The sequence below is a fragment of the Phocoena phocoena genome, chromosome 13, assembly GCF_963924675.1.
Source record: "Phocoena phocoena chromosome 13, mPhoPho1.1, whole genome shotgun sequence".
NCBI classification, from domain to species: Eukaryota; Metazoa; Chordata; class Mammalia; order Artiodactyla; family Phocoenidae; genus Phocoena; species Phocoena phocoena.
Window position 1 is genome coordinate 23,045,641 of NC_089231.1, and position 21,623 is coordinate 23,067,263.

At 42.0% G+C, this 21,623-nt stretch overlaps 1 protein-coding gene across 1 annotated transcript; it reads left to right on the plus strand.

Moving 5' to 3' along the window:
- The first annotated feature begins 1,701 nt into the window (after positions 1 to 1,701).
- Positions 1,702 to 21,248, plus strand: MEX3C (mex-3 RNA binding family member C). The gene is made up of 2 exons (XM_065890319.1): positions 1,702 to 2,434; positions 20,023 to 21,248. Exons 1-2 carry the CDS (start codon positions 1,702 to 1,704, stop codon positions 21,246 to 21,248), a joined length of 1,959 nt encoding a protein of 652 aa, XP_065746391.1.
- The last annotated feature ends 375 nt before the right edge of the window (positions 21,249 to 21,623 follow it).

Genomic DNA, 21,623 nt, shown 5'->3' on the forward strand with positions numbered 1-21,623 from the left:
ATTTTGAGGGAGAAAGATATAATAAATCCAAAATAGAAAGGATCTCAATTTATAATTCAAAAATCAAGGTCTAGAGCTACTAGTACTCAGTACTTGAAATACGGCTAGTGTGAGGCGAACATACATCGAGATATCCTAGTGTAAAATACACACCATTTTCAAAGACTTAGCGCGAAAAAACTATAAAATATATCAAAAATTTTATATCGATTGCATGTTGAAATGATGTTTAATATACTGAGCTCAGTATATTCATTAAAACTGTTTCCTCTTACTTTTTATAATGGGGACACTAGAAACCTTAAAATTACATTATGTTGTTCACATTCTACCTCTGTAAGACAACGCAGGTGATTAAGACTAACCTGGGGAGACCACCTGGTACTAAAGGGGCGGAGGTAAAGGGGAGCGGGGTGGGGCGGGCGGACGGTCAGAGCCTAAGATTAAGTAAGGTAATAAGATTTGTTTTTAACACGCCATTTAAAAATAAACTCCTATAAAATGTAGCCACTGTGTGGGATCACCCGGACAATACTGTGGGAAGGACGTCTTGGAGGAGGAAAAGATTATTTAATTTCCTTGAAAAGCCCCAAAGAACTCAAGTCCAGCATTTAAGGTTCCTGATGTAACCAACCGGCCTCGTATTGGAAGCCGGGCCAGCTGGGCGTGGGAGGGCCCTGCCCGGCGGGAGGAGCATTCCGGAGTGGTGCAGGGAAGGCCCAGGAGCCACGCGGCTCAGGAAACCACCCCCGCGGCTGGATAGGAGAACACTTCACTGGCCCCTCCTTTGATGACTCTCCCTGGGCCCTTACCCTGCAAGTGGGAAATCACTTCTTCAACAACGCCCTCTGGGCCCATGCCTACGCTACGCTCCAAGGCCGCTCTCACTGTGGGCTAAAAGACCCCACCCAGGTGGGCCAGAGGAATGCGGGGAACCGAGAAAACCCAGATGCCTGCTTCGACTGCACGCGCCTGCGCGAAAACCCCTACTGGCTCCTAGTTTCAGCCTCTGCTGCCTTGCCTTCGTCCCGCCTCCCTTTCCCCGCCTCCACCTTGTACGTCACAAAGAGTGACGTGTAAAGCGAACAATCACAGTCCCTCTCCTCGACAGCCAGTAGGGAAAGGGGAGGGAGGGCTGGGGGGAGGGCAGAGGACGGAAGGAGAAGGCTTGGCGGGGCTGGCTCATCTCGGTCACCCAATCAGAGCTCTGGGGAGGGGCGGGGCGGGGCACGAGAAGAGGGTGGGGGGTGGGGCTAGGGCTAGGAGTTAGAAGGCTGCGGGGAGGAGAGGGCGGGCTCCCAGCAATTAAAAGCGGCCAATCAGGGCGTGCCGGCTTCATTCGGAGAGCGGCGTGGGGCGTCGCTGCCGCCGCCGCGCGCGCCGGGGGCTGGCTAAGGCCATGAAACAAAAGAAACCCTGAGAGGGGAGCCGCTGCCACCTCCACCAGCCCGCCCCGCTGCCGTCCCCACCCACCCACCTAGTTACCTACCTCTGCCACCTTCCCCTGCTCCTCCACCCCGCCCTCTCCGGTCTCCGGGCGGCCCTGGCGCTGCTCGGCCCGGGTCGCCAGCCCCGCCGCCTCCCCAGAGGAAAGGTGTTTGCGCGCTGAGCAGGGCCGGAGCCCTGTCCGCCATGGGGCTCGCCGCCTGCCGCGCCTGACCCGGCCGCCGCCGCCGCCGCCATTGACAGCGCGCCGCCGCGATGCCGAGCGGCAGCTCCGCGGCCCTGGCCCTGGCGGCGGCTCCGGCCCCCCTGCCGCAGCCGCCCCCGCCGCCGCCGCCGCCGCCGCTGCCACCGCCCGCGGGTGGCCCGGAGCTCGAGGGGGACGGGCTCCTGCTGAGGGAGCGCCTGGCCGCGCTAGGCCTCGACGACCCCAGCCCGGCGGAGTCCGGCGCCCCGGCACTCCGGGCTGCGGCGGCGCAGGGCCAGGCCCGGCGGGCGGCGGGGTTGTCTCCGGAGGAGCGGGCTCCTTCTGGCCGGCCTGGGGTCTCGGAGGCGGCCGAGCTGGAGCTGGAGGAGGACGAGGAGGAGGGGGAGGAAGCGGAGCTGGACGGAGACCTGCTGGAGGAGGAGGAGCTGGAGGAGGCAGAGGAGGAGGACCGGCCGTCTCTGCTGCTGCTGTCGCCGCCAGCGGCCGCCGCCTCTCAGACCCAGCCGATCCCGGGCGGGTCCCTGGGGTCGGTCCTGCTGCCCGCCGCCGGCTTCGATGCCCGGGAGGCGGCCGCGGCGGCGGGGGTGCTCTACGGAGGGGACGATGCCCAGGGCATGATGGCGGCGATGCTGTCCCACGCCTACGGCCCAGGCGGCTGCGGGGCGGCGGCGGCCGCCCTGAACGGGGAGCAGGCGGCCTTGCTCCGGAGGAAGAGCGTCAACACCACCGAGTGCGTCCCGGTGCCCAGCTCCGAGCATGTCGCCGAGATTGTCGGTCGCCAGGGTGAGTGCGGGTGTGGGGGGTGTCCAGCTGGGCTTGGCCCCCGGGCGTGGGTGGGGAGACGAAAGAAAGGAGCTTGGGGCAGAAAAGGCGAACCCGGAGAGTCCTCCAGGTCCACCGGGAAGGGGTCTGGGAGGAGCTGAGGGTCGACGAGATGAGAAGATGGGTCACCTTGCGAATACCCCACGGTGTTCCTCTCATCTTGCGTGATAAAAGGTGCTAAGTTTCTCGAGCCACCCTATCCGGCGGTGTTCACTTTACTCGGGCTGTATTCCTGGAACACCCGGCTGGCGTGGCACCAAAAACCTCAGTGAGGTGGTAAAAGGTCGGGTCGGTTGTGGATTCGGTGTTGTGCATGGAAAGCTTTGAGATTGCAAGTTTGCGCAGCCGACCGTCTTTGTAAAAGCGCTCAGCTTGCCTTAGGACGGCTTGTTGGGAAGAAGAAATGGAGGTTTGTAGAAAGAGCTTGTTCGAGAGGAAAGGGGATGTTCAAGTGGTCGTTCTTACCGCCCGCCCCTCCGCTGTTCAAAAACTTAGGTTTTTTGCTAACTCTGTTGATCTTACTGTATTCGTTTCGATACATTTTAACTCTCGAAAAGGCACATGGGGTACCTTTTAGAGCACTTTAGGGTGCACGATGAAGAAAAATTGGACAGTAAAGTAATTGGGTTAAGGAACTTCATGCGTTTATACAGTTTTCAGTAAATTCTCTTCACTTGCCAGCACACCAGTACTGCAGACAGACTCCTCCCACATTGCTCAGACAAAGGACCTAGGTCTCAGATTCCAGGAGTAGATTTGTGGAGGTGGGGGAAGGGATGCCCAGAGTACCTCTGTATCCGACATTTTTAGGGAAGGTCTTATGCTCTTTAGTGTAGCTCTTTCCCCCTTTATTGAAGGAGTAAATATTGCCTGCCGCTGCCTTATTACAGTATGATTTAACCTGGTTGATGCATGTCTTTCTCCTGTTAGGTTGAGAGCATTGTCGGGGTCAAATAAAGAGAAGTGATGGCGCTGCTGCTTAAATGATCTCATCTTTCCCAAGTGGTCTAGAGTACACATAAATAAGAGGTCTGTCGAAATGGTGGTTTCAAGTATCAGAGTTGGCTCATCTCTTACCTCTAGGATTTTAATAAGAAAAATCCATCTGAAATCTGGTTAGAGGAAATAGCGTATTTCAGACTGCCTGGTGACTGGTACTTAAAGGCAGTGTTCAAAGCTGATGCCCTTCAATTAAGAGTTTATTTCCGTAGTTTGGTAGATAAATTTTGCATGCCTTTTTTTGTTTTTTGGTTTGTTTGTGTTGTTTCGTTTTTGCAATACTGAAGATACTAATCCAGGAAAGAACTGTTTCACCTCACATAGGATAAAATTGTAACATCTCAAATTATAGACTCAGAATGAGTTGCTTATTCAGATAACAACATCGGGGAATTGCTATGTATCAGGTTTGTATTTTGCCAGGCCTTGAGTTTATGGCAGTTGGGAATGTGAGGTTAATTCAGACTAACTCGACTGCCCTTAAGAAGCTAACAGTCTAATAAACAGCAGAATGGCGCTAATCTGTAGTTAATGGCATTAACTGTAGTGTGTGACAAAGTGGTACGTATAAGAACATCAATCCTGGAGGGCCTTGGAGAACGGATAGGACTTTAACAAATGGAGATGGAAGAAAGAATGAGGGACAGTGTGAGGAAAGGTGTGGAGAAATAATCTCTAGGTATGGTTGGAAAGTTGCTGGGGGGGAGGGGAAGTTTTTTTTTTGATACTGAGGGTCTGATACTTATGAGAGTGGTGAAAAGGGGCTGGGAAGGTGTCTGTTCAGGCCCTACTACGGTGACACTTCCTCAGCACAAGTTGCTTCAGTGTGCTTATGGTGACAGTTTAGGATAATGAAGGAAAAGAACACTTACAGGACAGTTTTACTAGGGGACAAGATACTGATATCTTTTGTATATTTAGTTTAATACAAATTTTTGTGTTCTGTATTATACCCTTTAAAGCATGATTAAATGTTCCTTAATTATGCAGACTGTTACCTTTATGCAGATCCATTATTTAAAAGTAAACTGAATTCATTCCAATTTTGTACCAAATTATAGCAATGAAACGGTCTTTAGTTTTTCTTTTTAGGGCTGAGCTTACTGGTTAATAAGGAAATGTGAATCTATTTATGTCTTAGGGCATGGAGACAAATTGCTGACTATTCCTTTTACACTTAATATTTTCCCAGAGTTGACAGCACTGTTAAAAGTATGTCATCATCCTCTATCTTATCTTAAGAACAAAAAGTCTTATCCTTTTCCTGTTCTGAACCATTCAACTAGTGGATCATTGACTCCCTTTGCCACGAACAGCCCTCAGCAGCACCATGATAAAACCTGTAAAGTTATTTTCACACTCCTGCAGGCAACTTCTAATGTTTGCATCCTTTTACAGTGTGATAATTTCCCCTTTCCTTAAGTGAATAAACAGGGCAAATCATTTAGTTTACTTTTTGCTTTGAATGAACAAAATTTTCCTCCTTAAGAATTATTCCTTCCTGCCATTTTATTCATTACCTGAAGTCATAATTTTCTGTTTGACATCTCTTAATTGGTTTTGGAAATAATTATGTCACAGATGGAGACATCTGTGACCAGCTCTGAAGCAAAGAGTAGGACAAATGGAATTCTGAGTCATATAGACTAGCAGCTCATGTAGATGGCCTCTAGTTCCATTGTCTTTCAGAAAAACTAACCGCTGCTTTTGATTGTGATGAAAGTTTGCAGAGCGTTGACCTCATATTTATACTCCCCAGCAGCATATGGTCATTTGCAAATGTTCAATTGGCCCCCTTTTTTAAGTGTGCATCTCATTTTGAAACCAACAACACTGTACAACAAAGCCAGGAACTGAAAAGAGGCTAAAGACTTGTAATCCAAGGTTTTATATTACTGTTTAAGATTAATGTACTTCTTTAACTATTTTCATTAGTTATTTACTTGATGGTCTATGTGTGTTCTCTAGCCTCCTAGTCAAGAAGGGCTATTTCTGGCTTTTTTTAATTGTATACTGTCAAAAAACATTTAAACTAATACTCTCAGTATCTGGATATTTATGAATAATACATATGCTGATATACTATACATTATAAAACATGTAAACAATTTTAAAAGGATGAGGTAAAGACGGAAATTGGAGTGTTTTGATTTTTTTTTTTTTCTGCACTCCAGTGAATTTTCTTGCACCCTACTTTGGCTATCACTGAGCTAGACCTTCTTAGAAATTTTTTTCTTCTTTATTGAGCTGCTCTCTCTCCACTGATCCCCAGTGATTGTGTATATTGTCACTTTTTAAACAGTTAATATGTTACATTGCTTGAAGTTGTCTTAAATACATCCTTGTGAAAAAATTTTCCCAGTTTCCTAGGGTGGAACCACTCTTCCAAGTTCTAAAAAGAGAAAGCTTGGTCTTGTACATAAATTCCCTGTTTAAGAAAAAATATACATTTCATGAGGAGAAATAGTTTCAGAATAATGCTAAAGCCCGGTGTCTCTTTTGTGGAAGAGGGGGGATTGTTGGCATTCTCTCTGCCAGTTACTATATTACATGCCATTTAACTCTGCTAGGTGTTTATCCCCATTTTAGACATAGAAACTGAGGTGCTGATAGGTATCTTGCTCAGATAGTGGAACTTGGGGTTAGACCAGTTTGTTTGCTAGTAAAGATGAAGTTCTCACTCTACATTGCTGCCTCAGTATTGAAGCATCTTGCTCAGAAAGGCTAATAATATTTTGGGTTAATTTCTGCCCTAATCATGGGTTGGGGTACTGTATTTCTAATATGCACAACTTAAAATATCATCACTGTCCAAATTAATTTACTTAATAAAATTTTGGTGTCTACTACACAGAAGGCACAGGTCATTCTAACATTCTAGTTCTAATGTGTCTAACTAGAAATTCACTGTCATTTATAATTCAGAAAGTTAATTTGTGTGTATATATATGCTAGCTTTAAAAATTAAATGTTGTCATTATTCTAGGCTTTAAAATCTAAATAATAGTTTGTATTAGCTCTGGGACCATTGGGGAAGGTTCGAATATTATAATTGTTTTGCAAATGGGTGGGGAATCTACTGCCTTTTCTTCCTGCCTTACTCAGCTAATGAACTATTTGATTCACTAGGGAGGAAATGGAAAATAAAGTGGTAATTCAAGGGTGTATTTTCTGCCCCCTGTTAGAAATGCCAGTGGCCAAAATGATCCAGGGAATCAAGTATTTGAGAACTATTAATCTGTTAGAGATTTCCATTGAGGAAAATTTCCAACAATGTCTGTGGGTTGGAATTCTAGATAGTTCTTACATTTTAAGTTGTCAAGGAAAGGTGGAATGTAGTTATAAGACAGTGCTTAATATTTTATGGATTTGGTTTTGAATGAATTTAATATTTGTACAGATTGAAGAATTTATTGCTTTTGTCTTAAACTGAATACAAAAATGTTTTAGAATGTATGTTTTAATATAAAAATATTTGTTGCAAACTGTCCCAATTTGCCTTTAACAGTCTCTGCTCAGCTGTGATATATTGGAAAGAGCCAGCAATCAGATATGAAAATTCCTAAATTCTGATTACTCTGTGCCAGTAACTCACTTTGTAGTCTTGGACAAATCACTTAAACTTCCTAGGCTTCAGATTCTTCAGCTGGGTATAATCATATCTACAACACCTCTGGGGACTATGAATTGTACATATATGAAACTGTAAGTGATAAGCACATACTACTTCTGTTAAGTTAAATCTGAAATTAATTCGAACCACTCTGTTAATCTCGTTCACCTTTCCTCAGCTTGAGCAGACAGTTTTCACACATTACTATATTCGTCTAAGGTGATAGAACTAGAATGAACTGATGTCTAAATGCCTGATAGGCAAATGGCACCTCTATTCAGATAGGCTTAAATGATGCTGTGATAACAAAGAACCCCAGCCTCTCAGTATTGAAACAACAGTGGTTTATTTCTTATTCACAGGGGCTGTGCTCATTTTAGTCATTCAGAGTCTTAGACCAGTGAAGCAGCCACCATCTCAAGTGTTAGCTGGTCTTCCCCTGTGCCAGAAGGATGAGAGACAGTGGCACAGCACACCCTGGTCTTTAAATATTAGACCCAGAAGTAATAATGATCACATCCGCTCATATTTCATTAATCAGAGCAAGTCATCTGGACACACCTAACTTCAAGTGGGCGAGTAATTACATTACAATCATGTGCCTACAGGAGAGAGCCAAAATATTCATGATGTTTACCACAGTATTATTTTAAAATCTATGGGATTGTGACAATTTTTTAAATGTAATTTATGCCCTATAGGATTTGTAATTTAAACTCAAAATGAAAAAATTATAGATAAAAGTGGTCTAGAGAATGAACTTGAGGATATGGGGAGGGGGAAGGGTAAGCTGTGACAAAGTGAGAGAGTGGCATGGACATATATACACTATCAAACGTAAAATAGATAGCTAGTGGGAAGCAGCCGCATAGCACAGGGAGATCAGCTCGGTGCTTTGTGACCACCTAGAGGGGTGGGAGGGAGAGAGATGCAAGAGGGAAGAGATATGGGAACATATGTATATGTATAACTGATTCACTTTGTTATAAAGCAGAAACTAACACACCATTGTAAAACAATTATACTCCAATAAAGATGTTTAAAATAAAAGTGGCCATAAGATACTAAATAGGAAAGTGTATTCGCAGTTTAAAAACTCCTTTAGGGGATTTTCCTGGCAGTCCAGTGGTTAAGACTGCAGGGGGCAAGGTTCGATCCCTGGTCGATCAGGGAGCTAAGATCCCACATGCTGCGCAGCGCAGGCAAAAAGAAAAAAAAAACTTTAGGAAACTCCAAACAGGTTATGGATAATCTGTTTTAAAATCCCATTGATCTTCAGGTGATCCTAAAGTGATATATTTATTAAACTGCATCTTAATCCTTCTCAAATGGCTTATATACCATAATGCATGTTTACTTTTAACTTTTCCCCCGTACTACCATTAGGTACCATATAGACATTTATAAGGATTACATCTGCCATTTAAGCTTTTAAAATGATATTCTAATACTAGTGATACCAAGCCAGACTATGCTAACTTGAATATGCACAGCATAATGTTATTTGAATACTTTGAGGCTTTATTCCATGACTGATTTTGAGAATTTTAAGTTACGCTGCATAATTATAGCACCTCTTTCATGCCAGTGTTCGAGATTTAAGAACAATTCGTGTGGGCATGGTTTGTTGCCTGTGTCCAGTAAGCAAAAACTGCAGTGCATTGTGTGCAGGGGAGCCTGATTTGACCACAAGTAAGGTGGTATCGTGAAATAATAAGACTAGGCCTTAAAATAATAAAATTTTTTCATGAGCTGCAGATGTAGTTGAAGGTAAGCATAAAGTAGTTTCATCTTAAACGTAGTTAGAGGAGAGTGGGGAGGTAATAGTTCCAAACTACTAGAAGGTTACCAGTGTAAAATGTTTGCCCTTTGGGCTGACCTTTTTATTACTGTCCCCCTTTCTATACCACTCTTCCCTCCTCTTTGGCTTATCTTCTACCTTTCCACCAGTACCTGCAGGAAAGGACATTGAACTTGGAGTTAGGAGACTTGTTAGAGAGCTGGCTTTACCATGGACAAATCGCTTAACCTCACTGAGTCTCAGTTTCCTCTAATGGGGGGAAGCTAGTCCATCCAGCTGTTCTTCCCAACCCTCCCCCACCTGCTCCCCGTTGTGAGGATCAGGTATGAGAAGATGTCATTAGTACAGATTCACTGTACAGTGGAAAGTATAGAGGTAATAAATTATATACGAGGCAGGGTAAAGTTTATAATTTTTTTTACTGCTAGATTTGTACGCTGAGCAAATGCTAGTTGAAACCAAAAATTGTCATTTTAGTAAGTTTTTCATAGGACATATATACCACTAGATATTTTTTAAAGTTTACAATGTCTTAAAATTTTATTTAAAATCAGCACTTTTGAAATGTATTTCCCGGTAAAGACCTAAGCTAGTCTATAGTCTGGAAGAGAATCATTTACGAATGAATCTGATTCCATTATATGATTCCCATACAGAGGTAATTCTCAGCTTTCTATTAACATCCTCCAAAGGGCATGAATCTAATTTTAAAATCCCCAGTTAGGAAAATTGTTCTGCCTTTCATCTCTAATTTACACCCTCTTCTGGGTGTCACAGCTTTTGTGAAAGGCCAAATATGAGCCCTTCTTTTGTTAAGTATGTCGATCCTCTTGTCTAAACTACGTGAGAAAGGAGGGGGTTTTTAAATTTAGTTTAACCTCTGTTTTTAAAAATACCTTTATGTATGCAGGGAATTCTCCACTTCTAAGAATCAACTAGGAAAATAAGATTGAGAGAATGGTGTATTTAGGGAATTGCGGATTTTAGGAATGATTAGTTTATAACTTTGGGCAATTCTCAGCTTCAGTTTTCTTCACATATGAGATTGAACTATATTATCTCTTGTAGCTCTTATATTCTTATTTTTGTCCAAAAAGAGTTCCTAAAATCATGTAAAAGTAAACCAGGTTTCAAATTACCAATTAGATTGACTTCAACATATCTCCTCCCAGTTTCGTAAAGTTTATAATACCTTAACATGGCTTTTCACAATCTAAATATAAGTTTTATCTTCAGGATTTAAATTTTTTTAATGTTTTTAAACTTTCTATAGAAAACTGATTCATCTGATTTAAAAAGTAATAACAAACATTTAAATGTGTCAGGTAGTATATCATCTCATTTGATCCATTCTTATTTCCACCATACAGATAAGGAAACAGATCTATGGGGATACAAATAACTTATCCAGGGTCTCAAGCTAATAGAATTAGAGACTTGAACACTCCAACTCAGTAAGTGGTAGAACAAGCAGACAAAGCAGCGAGGATATAAAAGGCTTGAACACCACCAGTAGCCAACAGTATAAGAAAAGAAAATGACAGATCAATATCTGTACTTGAACACATGTAGACACCAAATCCTTTTGGTGCTTGAAGTTTGGTACAAGTCAGTGAGGGCAGAACTGAATCTCAGTCACCTTAATGTCAGTTAAAGTACCTGAAACATAGCAGATACTTGCTGTTTATTTTATTGAACTGAATAGTTGGATTAGAAACTTGCCATTTTATTATTTATCATTTTAGTTTTCATGTTGTGGCGTTTTCTTCCCTCTTGCCTTTACTTGAGGAGCCAGTCAACCTAAAGTTGTTTGGATCTGTTTGTTTTAGATGCTACTTGATTTAGGGCATTAGATGTCCATATGAATACTGGTAATCAAAACTAAGATCACATAAATGAAGCCGTTTGAAGTGTTGACATAGTGATGTCTAAAGTGAAACAGTATTCTTAACAGAAAATTTCAGAAAATTTTGACTAGAGCTACAAGAAGGGCCCTTGAACCCAGGAAAGGAAAGCTGTTTCTATATTGTACGTTTAGGAATCCATTGCATTGCTAATCGAAACAATTATTTAAATGTTGGATTAAGTTGTGTGCATAAGAAACACTCTCTTACTGGGATTTAGCTGATGTTCATCAGTCTGTGAAGCTCTTAATACTGAAAAATTGAGTCCTTGTAAAATTATAGGTGTTTTGAATAGTCTGTCTAGACTCTTCCAAGAGGAAAGGGCTCTTATTTATATATAAAATCATTAAAGAATATGATCCCCTCATTAATTCTAATATATCATGAAATGTACATATAAAATAACGTGTTTCTCTAATGCTTTTAGAGAAAAATAGTATGGAGTAGCGAGAGAAGTATGGAATTATTAAGGCAACTTGTGTCTGAGATCTGACTTTCCAGCTAGGAGATGTCTCTAAGCTCTCTCAGTTTAGCTCTTTCCTATCCTTCCTAAAGCTATTAAGCCAATCATCACTCTGTTATGATTAAATGAAAATATAGGAGAGTTTGGAAAACTGAAAAGTGCTACGAATTTTACTATTTCAAAGCCAAGCCTATTGGCCCAGTTTACTCACGAAATATTTGAAATGGTGGAGGGGAGGGGGGTTAGGTAGCCTAAAAAAGCTGTCCTTTACTGAACACAGGCATTGTAATAAGTATTTTTAATACATTATTTCATTTAATCCTTGCAACAACCAAATGAGAGAAGTAACTTTAATTATAGTTCCTCACCCATGAAGGGAGAGATAGAGGTTTGGTGGCCTGTTAGAGCTCCCAAAGATGGTTTGTGATGGTCTGTTCAAAGTCTTTATGTTCCCAGCTATAATTCAACCTACTTTTCTTGAGGAAAGGAAGAATAGATGTACGCATGTGGGATATGGTAGTATCTGATTTCCCAAATGCTTTTTAGACTTCAGAAGTGATTTTGTATTTCCTAGGAGAAAAGGGACTAGGTCAAAAGATAAAAGCATTGGAAAGGAGCTAGAGGTTGAATGACCTAACATTAAAACCACAAGCAAACTCTGGTGGTAGATTAGAACCCAATCCTGCAGATAATCAGGTTTTTTTCCTTACATTATTTCCTTTAAACTAGACCTCGGAATAGTATTAGTTAGTGGTAGCTGTGATAAAGTCATATCTATATTTGTATTATTCTTGAGTTCATAGAGCCTTTCACACACACAGTCTTCATCTTTTCCAAATGACTGTGTTTATTACTCGGAAGATTTGGGGGGGCGGGGAGGGGAAGTACTAGGAGGGTTTTCCAGGTTATTTAGGGAAATATCTGGGTAGAGATAAGGAAGAGTAAGGCATGTTTAGGAGATGATAAAATCTGGGAGAAGGTAAGTCATGGCCACTTAATTAGGAGATGGATGGGGTGGGAGCTGGGGGTAATTTAAATATCAAGCCCAGAGTTCTAATTTTCTTGAAGGTAAAAAGAACTACTCAAGGAGTTTCACTCCCCCTCTTCATTGTTATTAAAGTGTGTTTCTGTATGTGTGTGTATACTGATTTCCCTTTTAAAATAAAACCTTTTGGAGAGAATTTCTGAAGAAAGATATACCCCAAGGATGACCCAAAGTGAAAATACTCGTAGTTTTGGTGTGTGTTTATAAGGGTTTTAGCTTTCTTAAATCACCTTATATTTGTAGCTGATTGATGAAATGAATGGGAAATACAGTGAATTTAATTTCTGGAAAACAAAATCCTCTGTCGAAAATCTGCAACATTTCACATAACATTTGGGACTTCTTTAAAAAAAACAAAAGTTCTTTGCACCTACAAGATAGACTTTAAACTCCCTTGCCTCATGTTAAAGACTGAATCATCCCCCATCTGACCTGCTCTCCTGCCATTCTACCCTCCAGTCACTTAAAGCTCCCACAACACTGAGCCAGGTGTGGCCATCTTGTGCTCTTGATTCCTGCTTTGGCACTTGCAGTTCCCTCTACTTTCCTTCCCACCTGGCAGAACTACTTTCTTCAAGCTTAAGTTCAAATGCCTTTGAAGTCTTCTTTCATTTTCTGTAAGCAACAAAGCCCTCTCCTTTTCTGTGCTCCCACTGCTTTGTATGCCTATTTTCATTAAAGCAGTTATCTTATATCAGTATTATCTTATATCAGTATTATATCCGTATTGTTCTCATGACTGAGCTCCTTTCCTTTCTATACTGTGAGCTCCTTGAGAGCAGAAATTATGATAGTTCCTGTATATCACCTGGAATTAGCACCAGCACCTTTATAGGGAATTTAATATTTGAATGGGTAAGTTTAAGCATCAGGCTTGTGAATGTTTTGGGCCAAAGAAGGAGTAGTTTAGCTAGGAACACCTAGCCAAATCCCTTAGGACAGGTGGAGGCCAGGTTTTACTTGTGCATCTCTTACCAAATCACTTATGTCTCAACATAAACAGGGTGTCTTTGTCAGCACCCTGGCTTATCTATTTCTTTTCTACCTATTTTGATTTTTATCAATAGTTTATCCCTTCACCCTACTCCAAGTGCCCATGATCCCCAGACTTTTCTTGTATTTATATCTAGCTACTTATATCTGGCAACTGCCCTGGACATTGGGTCTCTCTTCTTGGGTTAGGGTTTAAATTTTTTCTGAACCAAATACTTTCCTTTGTTCAAAAGCCAGGGACCTGGAAGAATGGAGGAAATAATTGGAGAAAGGGGAAAATGGTAACGCGGTAGGCAGAATAAACCCCCTTTCCCTGAAGATGCCTACACCCTACATCCCTGGAAACTCTGAATATGTATATGGAGTATGGACCTTGAGATGGAGAGGTTGTCTGAGATCATCTGGGTGGGCCCAGTGTAAACACAGGAGTCCTTAAAAGCAGAAGAACTTTCCCATCTGGGTCAGATACAAGAAGGGGAGAGATCTTAAGTATGAGAAGGATTCAACCTCCATTGCTGGTTCTGAAGATGGAGAGGCAGGGCCACAAGCCATGTCGGTGGCCTCTAGAAGCTGGGAATGGCCTTCAGCAGACAGTCGGCAAGAAAGCAGGGAGCTCAGTCCTATGATGGTAAGCAACTGAATTCTGCCAATAACCTGAATGAGCAAGGAAATAGATTCTTCCCTGGAGCTTCCAGAAACACAGCCCTGCAAACACGTTGATTTTAGCCCTGTTGAGACCCATGTCAGACTTCTGACCTACAGAATTGTAAACTAAAAAATTTGTGACATTGAAGCCACTATGTGGGGTAACACTAAAAGACTAAAGCAGGTAATAAGCAAAATTAAAGGACAGAGCTTCCCGGTGGCGCAGTGGTTGGGAGTCCGCCTGCTGATGCAGGGGACACGGGTTTGTGCCCCGGTCGGGGAAGATCCCACATGCCGCAGAGTGGCTGGGCCTGTGAGCCATGGCCGCTGAGCCTGCGCATCCGGAGCCTGTGCTCTGCAACAGGAGAGGCCACAACAGTGAGAGGCCCGCGTACCGCAAAAAATAAAAAAAAATAAAGGACAGAACAAGATTTCTGGTTTGAGGCCTCCATTTTCCTTCTAGCTCTCAGCTCCTACAGGCCACCTGTAGTTCCTTGCCATGAGGTCTCCATGGGCAGATCAAGCACAGATGGTCTGCTTGCTTCCGGGCTAGCCAGAGCACATCTGACTACTTCTGAAGCCAGCTGGAGAAAACTCTTTTAAAGGACTCGTGATTAGGTCAGGGCCACCCATGTAATCTGGATAATCTTCCTATTTTAAGGTGAATTAATTTGGACTGGAATCATATCTACATTACAGACTGTAATTCTACATCTGGTTCTTCTAACTATGTCATTCCACCTGTTTCATGGAATTAAAAAGTGCCCTTAAAGATCTAGTCTAGTGCTTTTAAGCTTTTCTGACTGTGACCCGTCCCCCCCACGCCCCCACCCCTTGCAAAGGAACATTTTATGTTGCAGCCCATTGTACACATATTTACTGAAACATTTGGAATCTATTCAATTGATATGGCAAACCATGGTTTCAGAAACACTGAAGATATCATTTCAATTCCATTTCTTCAACTCCTCTCCCAGCAACAGAGGACCTCTCCCTCTTAACTGCTCAGGCAGCTGGTTGAAGAGGCTCTCTTTACCCTGGAGAAGCGAGACCCAATCTTTGCTACTCTCCCAGGGAGTGAGAGGACCAGAATTCTGGCTGCAGCTGAAGAGTTTTAAGGTGAAACACAGTCCCAGCCACAGTGATAGAGAAAGGGGAAATGGGTTCCTACAGGAGGGAGGTAAGTTGGAGGCTTTCTCTTGGGAGAATTTACTTCCAAATCAAAATAAAATTGCAGCTATGCAAGTCATTAGTGCTATTCTAGTTCTTAATCTCTACGCAGTCTGGTATAGAGCTTGCCATATGTCGGATTTTATTTGTAGCTGTAGGAAAACAATTATTAGTCCTTACTTCTTGGACTTATTCAGCTTCGAGGTTATGAAATCGTTTACTCTGCTGTTCATAAATTTTTTTTTAATCTCAGAACTAGCCAAAAGTCTGATTGATATGCTTAGTGTAATAAAATGTATCATTTCTTCATAACTAATTTAAAATTTTTTCTAATTTAATATTTCTTCGGAAAAAAACTAATGCATTTGTATGGTTCAAAATTTGTAAGAAATAAAAGTGTACAAGGAAAATTGTCACCCTCCTACCCTGTCTCCCTAAGTCAACCAGTTTTATGACAGCAGAGTATTCCCTTATATAGCTATACCTAGCTGTATAATACACACTAATACAAACAGTAATATAATGCAAAGGTCATTGGCTCCTGTGCAAGTATTCCTACAGACTCAATTCTATGAGTGGGACTGTAGGGACAAAAGGATACTTGACTTGTAATATTTTTTTTTTTTTTTTTTTTTTCGGTACGAGGGCCTCTCACTGTTGTGGCCTCTCCCGTTGCGGAGCACAGGCTCCGGACGCGCAGGCTCAGCAGACATGGCTCACGGGCCCAGCCGCTCCGCGGCATGTGGGATCTTCCCGGACCGGGGCACGAACCCGCGTCCCCTGCATCGGCAGGTGGACTCTCAACCACTGAGCCACCAGGGAAGCCCCCTTGACTTGTAATATTGATGGATATTGCAAACTGCCCTTGAGGAGTTTATACTCTCAGCAGCTAAATAGGGGGTTTTTTCCCCATTCTTACTAGCACTGTTTATTTGTTTTTGATATTTGACAGTCTTATAGATGGAAAATGATACCTCAGTTCACATGAAAATGGGAATTTTCATGTTTGGAGCCATTTATATATTTCCTTTTCTGTGAGCTATTTCTTTCACCTATTTTTTCTGTTGGGTTTTGGTGTTTTGATATATAAGGGTAGGTATATGGGTACCTGTGTAAGAGAGAAATTAGCCATTTGTGATGTGAGTTGTAAATAATTTTTTTACGTTGTATTTGGTGAGTTTTGCCATGCAGCAATTTTTTTAAGTGCAGTCTAATTTTTCAGTACCTTTATGGCTTATGAGTTTTGTGACACTCTGAGATTATAAACTTTTCAATGGTTTTTTAAAATATCATTGTACTTTCAAATAGAAACTCAATCTAAAATACTCCAAAAAGTTTTTTTACCTCCTCTACCTGCAAAATAGTAAAACAAATTGGTTTTTTCTCCTTAGTCTGTGCCATCTGTTTAGAGCTCTGCCTATTCAAATTGTCCCAAACTTTATAACGTGTATATATATTCTAGAAACCATGTGTTGGTTGTTGGGAGCTCAGAATATGCATGTTCTCATAGAAACAATGTGATTGATGAGGTTTCCTATAGGTTTCCTGATCTGAGTTAAGGCTACTGTGTTAAAACTGTCTTATAAAATTTAGGAGCGAAAAGAAATACTTCTGTTTCTCTTGGCAGTGGCGTATAAGGGGTTGGCTTTGCTATCTTTCTGTTCCCTCTTTCCCCTGACCTGCAAAACCTAAGCACATGACCCTTTTGGGCAGGGTAGGCCTATCTTACGGCCCTATCTGAGAGATGGTCCACACTCCAACCGTCTGTCTTCTCTGTCTTCCTAATGAGCCATGTATTAAACATCTATTTATTTGTACCATCCATAGGCCCAATAGTGTCTGTGTACCTTTAGGCATATTTTCTTAGTTAATATACCCACTAAGTATTAAAGTATTCTACTAAGGTGCATCTGACAGTTGCTTATAGTCTCAGAAGCATTTAGAGAAGTTTCTTAATGCAGCTTTCTAATGTTCACTACAGTAAGGGTTGAGAGGGGCCAACCCTAGACTCTCAAGCTAACTCTCCCTTTGTCCTTAATAGAAGTGTCCCAGTGTTTTTCTGCAAGATGATCAGGACCCTCTTTGTTAGAAATGTGTGATTCTAGCAGACTGCCTTCTTGTTGAGTTGTAGCTCAGAGAAGAAACTCGTGTGTCCAGGTAATGATAGTAACTCCCATGCATGTGTATTATGAAGAATTAGGCGTTCGTTCCACCCTTTCAGTCTTTCTTAGGCATCTCTCCATCAGTCACGTATTGGCCAATGGAAAATGATTGCAGTTCTCAACCTCAAGCAGCACCTACTGTGCTGACTGAGGGAGTTTCCTAGAGATTTAGCCTGTATAAATGATAAGTAGACGTAGAAGTTTTATTGTTCTGGTGTTCCAGTTCACTTGCTTTTGTGGAGCAAAAGCAGATATATTTTCCTATGCTCAGAAGTTACACTATCAAATTAACCTTGTAGTTCATTGTAGATATAAACTTACAGCAGCACTCTATAATAAAAACTTTCATGTTTTACGGTAGTGTAAATTTGACTGATTGCACTCGGCCCTTCTTACCTCCTCCAGTTACTGCACTAAGTGCTTTCTTTGCAATTTTGCTTTTAGCTACACCACCCACCCACCCCCACCCCCTAGTCTTGAATATAACCTTCAGGTTAGAGAAAACCTGACTCTGAAAGTGTTTTCATGATAGGTACCTAAGATCCAGCAGTGAGAAAGCGGCCGTTTCTAAGTTCTGCAATTTGTTGGAAGGAGAAACAGGATCTTCATTTGTGGTTCAGATCCAAAAGTTCAGTGCTAGGTTGAGTAAAGTTGTTATTGAATAACATATTCAGTAGCTTCATAGCATAAAGTTAGCATAATCAACTCCCTTCAGCAGGGTTGGACTAGCATTATGGGGCCAGAATATGAAAGGCCGGGAAAGCTCAACAAAAATGCTTAGATGCAAAGCAATGTGTATAAGAAGGGCCCAGTGTTCTTATATAGAAAAATGATCTTTGTTTCAACAAATGTTATATGGCCACCCCGTGGCATATACTTATAGCCAACCACCCAGTGCTTTGAGAATGCTTAGGGAGCGCACACAAACCAGTCCTGAGGGAGAGGAAGCTCCATAGAGGATGAGGCATCTAAACTAAAATCTGAAGGGCTACCAGGAGTTAAGCAGAGCTGGTAGTAAAGGGGCAAGAATAAAGGAACATTCTGATCATGGAAGCAAGGGAGCATGCATAGGAGCTTAATATGGTGGAAGCACACCCACAGAGTTTAAGAAGTGAGGAGGGGGAAAGGAGAGGGGTACAGAGATAAGGCTAGAGAGAAGTAATCAGGTACCAGGTACAGAGGAACCTTGTGTGTGCCATACTGTTGACTTTATCCTTATGGTAAAAAGAAGCCATTAAAGCACTTTATGCAAAGAAGTGAGCATGTGATAGGTGCTTTGTTTAGAAGGCATCATCTGCCTAAAGTGACTTTAGAGAATGGATGGGAGTGAGGCAAGAATGGAGGCAAGGAGATCTGTTTGGTGGGGGGTGGAGGGTACTTCTGGCAAGCTTCACGTTAAGACCTTTGAAAAGTATAACCCCAGAGTTTTATGCCTTAGTTGTATATTTGACATCTTTGTTACTGTTCAAAACCCTCTAATCTTATGCAGTTGGCACTGGTAATGGGTGATTACTCCAAAAAGTAATCATGGGTAGTTATGCATAGGTGTCTTAGATATTTTACTTATTTAACTTAAACATACTCAGGATTTAGGGCCAAAGCCTTTTATTTGAGAATGGGGCTGCCAACCAGCATAGTCCTTTGATAAAACCACATTCAATGACCATATTCCATACAATTTCCAATATGTTTCTTTTGAATTTAGCAAAGTTATTCTGTGTTAGTTTTTTTACCCCAGGATTTTACAGTTGTCTCACCCATAGTTCAACAACATCTTTTTTTTTTCTTTAAGTTACTCGTCTTTATTGAAATTTTTAAAAATAATCAATTTTCATACAAGTTCAGCATCTTCTCACATTTATATGTTACTGCTTTACGTAATTGTTAATTTAGTTAATGCATGAGTGCAGCTAGTATAAACAGATTGGAATCAAAACAACTGATTCTTAGTGAAGCCTGAAATCCAACTGATGGAACAGAAAAGAGATGATGTACTAACCTTGAGCATTTTGCCATTGTCATCAATTGAGTTTTACAGAGGAAAGAGTAATGTTAAGGTAAAATAATAAGACAGTTAAATGGACGTCAGTTGAAGAGTTTTTATCACAGTATAGTTGTGTGGAATTTGAAGTTCTGGGAATAGCAAAAAGACTATATAGATGATGAAGTCAGACTAGGTTTAACTCTGGCTCTGCCTCTTACTTGCTGTGTGAACTTGGACATGTTATACAATTTTTCTGTGCTTTATATTCCTTAGGAATAAAAGGAGTATAATAGTCTCATCCTTAGGGTTGTTATGTAGATTAAATAAGATGATAGATGTTAAATGTCTCACATGTACATTAATGGTTTTTCTTTGCCACCAACACCCTGCACGGTAGTAAACTATTAGTGTTCTGAAAGTCAGACCCACTTATAGTGTAGCTGGCCTATTTCATGCATCATTTGCAATGACTGATAACAAGAGGAAGAGACGATAAGCCTGACCTTTGAGTTAAAGACCTCCAGTAGAGGTGTCACCTCCTCCCTGAGAATGAGAGATCACCAGGAAAGTATGCCTCAGGATCTAGGAATTAGGAAAGCTTTATCATCATCTAGTGATAAGTTTTTGTGATAAAGAAAAAAACTCTAAAACTTAGGGAAGAAAAACTGCCCAGACGCAGACTTCTAGCTTGAAAAGAGCTTTCTGTGATTTGTCTTTATCAATATTATTGAAGTAGATGTTGATACTTACGAAATATTTCTTTCTAACAGGTTGTAAAATTAAAGCGCTGAGAGCCAAGACGAACACGTATATCAAGACACCTGTTCGTGGTGAAGAGCCCATTTTTGTTGTCACTGGACGGAAAGAAGATGTTGCCATGGCCAAAAGAGAAATCCTCTCAGCTGCAGAGCACTTCTCCATGATTCGTGCATCTCGAAACAAAAATGGCCCTGCCCTGGGAGGGTTGTCGTGCAGTCCCAATCTGCCTGGTCAGACCACCGTTCAAGTCAGGGTCCCCTATCGTGTGGTAGGATTAGTTGTTGGACCCAAAGGAGCAACAATTAAAAGAATTCAGCAGCAGACCCACACATACATAGTAACTCCAAGCAGAGATAAGGAGCCCGTCTTTGAAGTGACAGGGATGCCCGAGAATGTTGACCGAGCGCGAGAAGAAATAGAAATGCATATTGCCATGCGTACAGGAAACTACATTGAGCTCAATGAAGAGAATGATTTCCATTACAACGGTACTGATGTAAGCTTTGAAGGTGGCACGCTCGGCTCTGCGTGGCTCTCCTCCAATCCAGTTCCTCCTAGCCGTGCCAGAATGATCTCCAATTATCGAAATGATAGTTCCAGTTCTCTGGGAAGTGGTTCCACAGATTCCTACTTCGGAAGCAATAGGCTGGCAGACTTTAGTCCAACAAGCCCTTTTAGCACAGGAAACTTTTGGTTTGGAGATACACTACCTTCTGTAGGCTCAGAGGATCTTGCGGTTGATTCTCCTGCCTTTGACTCTTTACCAACATCCGCTCAAACTATCTGGACTCCGTTTGAACCAGTTAACCCGCTCTCTGGCTTTGGGAGTGATCCTCCTGCTAACGTGAAGACTCAGCGCAGAGGAAGTCAGCCGTCTACTCCTCGTCTGTCTCCTACGTTTCCGGAGAGCATTGAGCACCCACTTGCTCGGAGGGTTAGGAGCGACCCACCTAGTACAGGCAGCCACGTTGGCCTTCCAATGTACATCCCTGCTTTTTCTAATGGTACCAATAGTTACTCCTCTTCCAATGGTGGTTCCACCTCTAGCTCACCACCAGAATCAAGACGAAAGCACGACTGTGTGATTTGCTTTGAGAATGAAGTTATTGCTGCCCTAGTTCCATGTGGCCACAACCTCTTCTGCATGGAATGTGCCAACAAGATCTGTGAAAAGAGAACGCCATCATGTCCAGTTTGCCAGACAGCTGTTACTCAGGCAATCCAAATTCACTCTTAACTATATATATATATACATAAATACTATATCTCTATATGGACTCATAAAGGCATGGGTATAATGGTACCCCCAGTAAACTTCCTAATGAATTCTTATGACTGTTATCAGGCTTTATTGGGATTAGGCTAAAGTTGTTAGTAAACTTATAAAAGGCTGCTGTGGTAACACTAAACCTAAGTGGTCTCTTGTCTATTAGTTCGGTTTGAATTATTAATACTATCCTGTAGACCCAGAGACATAGCTTGTGTAAGAATTGCTAAAGCTGACGTTCAACTCGGCTGAGTGAAGATAATCATAGGTTGTGTGAACCTATGAGAAAAGTGTATACGTCTAAGATTTCAAAACGATGGGTCCCAAAGCCTAACCACATTAAGA

What these genes read in the sequence shown, in the direction of transcription:
- MEX3C (XM_065890319.1), top strand. Translation starts at nt 1,702, where the DNA reads ATGCCGAGCGGCAGCTCCGCGGCCCTGGCCCTGGCGGCGGCTCCGGCC. An exon ending in CGAGATTGTCGGTCGCCAGG is followed by an intron (nt 2,435 to 20,022) that starts GTGAGTGCGGGT and finishes TCTTTCTAACAG; the next exon opens with GTTGTAAAATTAAAGCGCTG.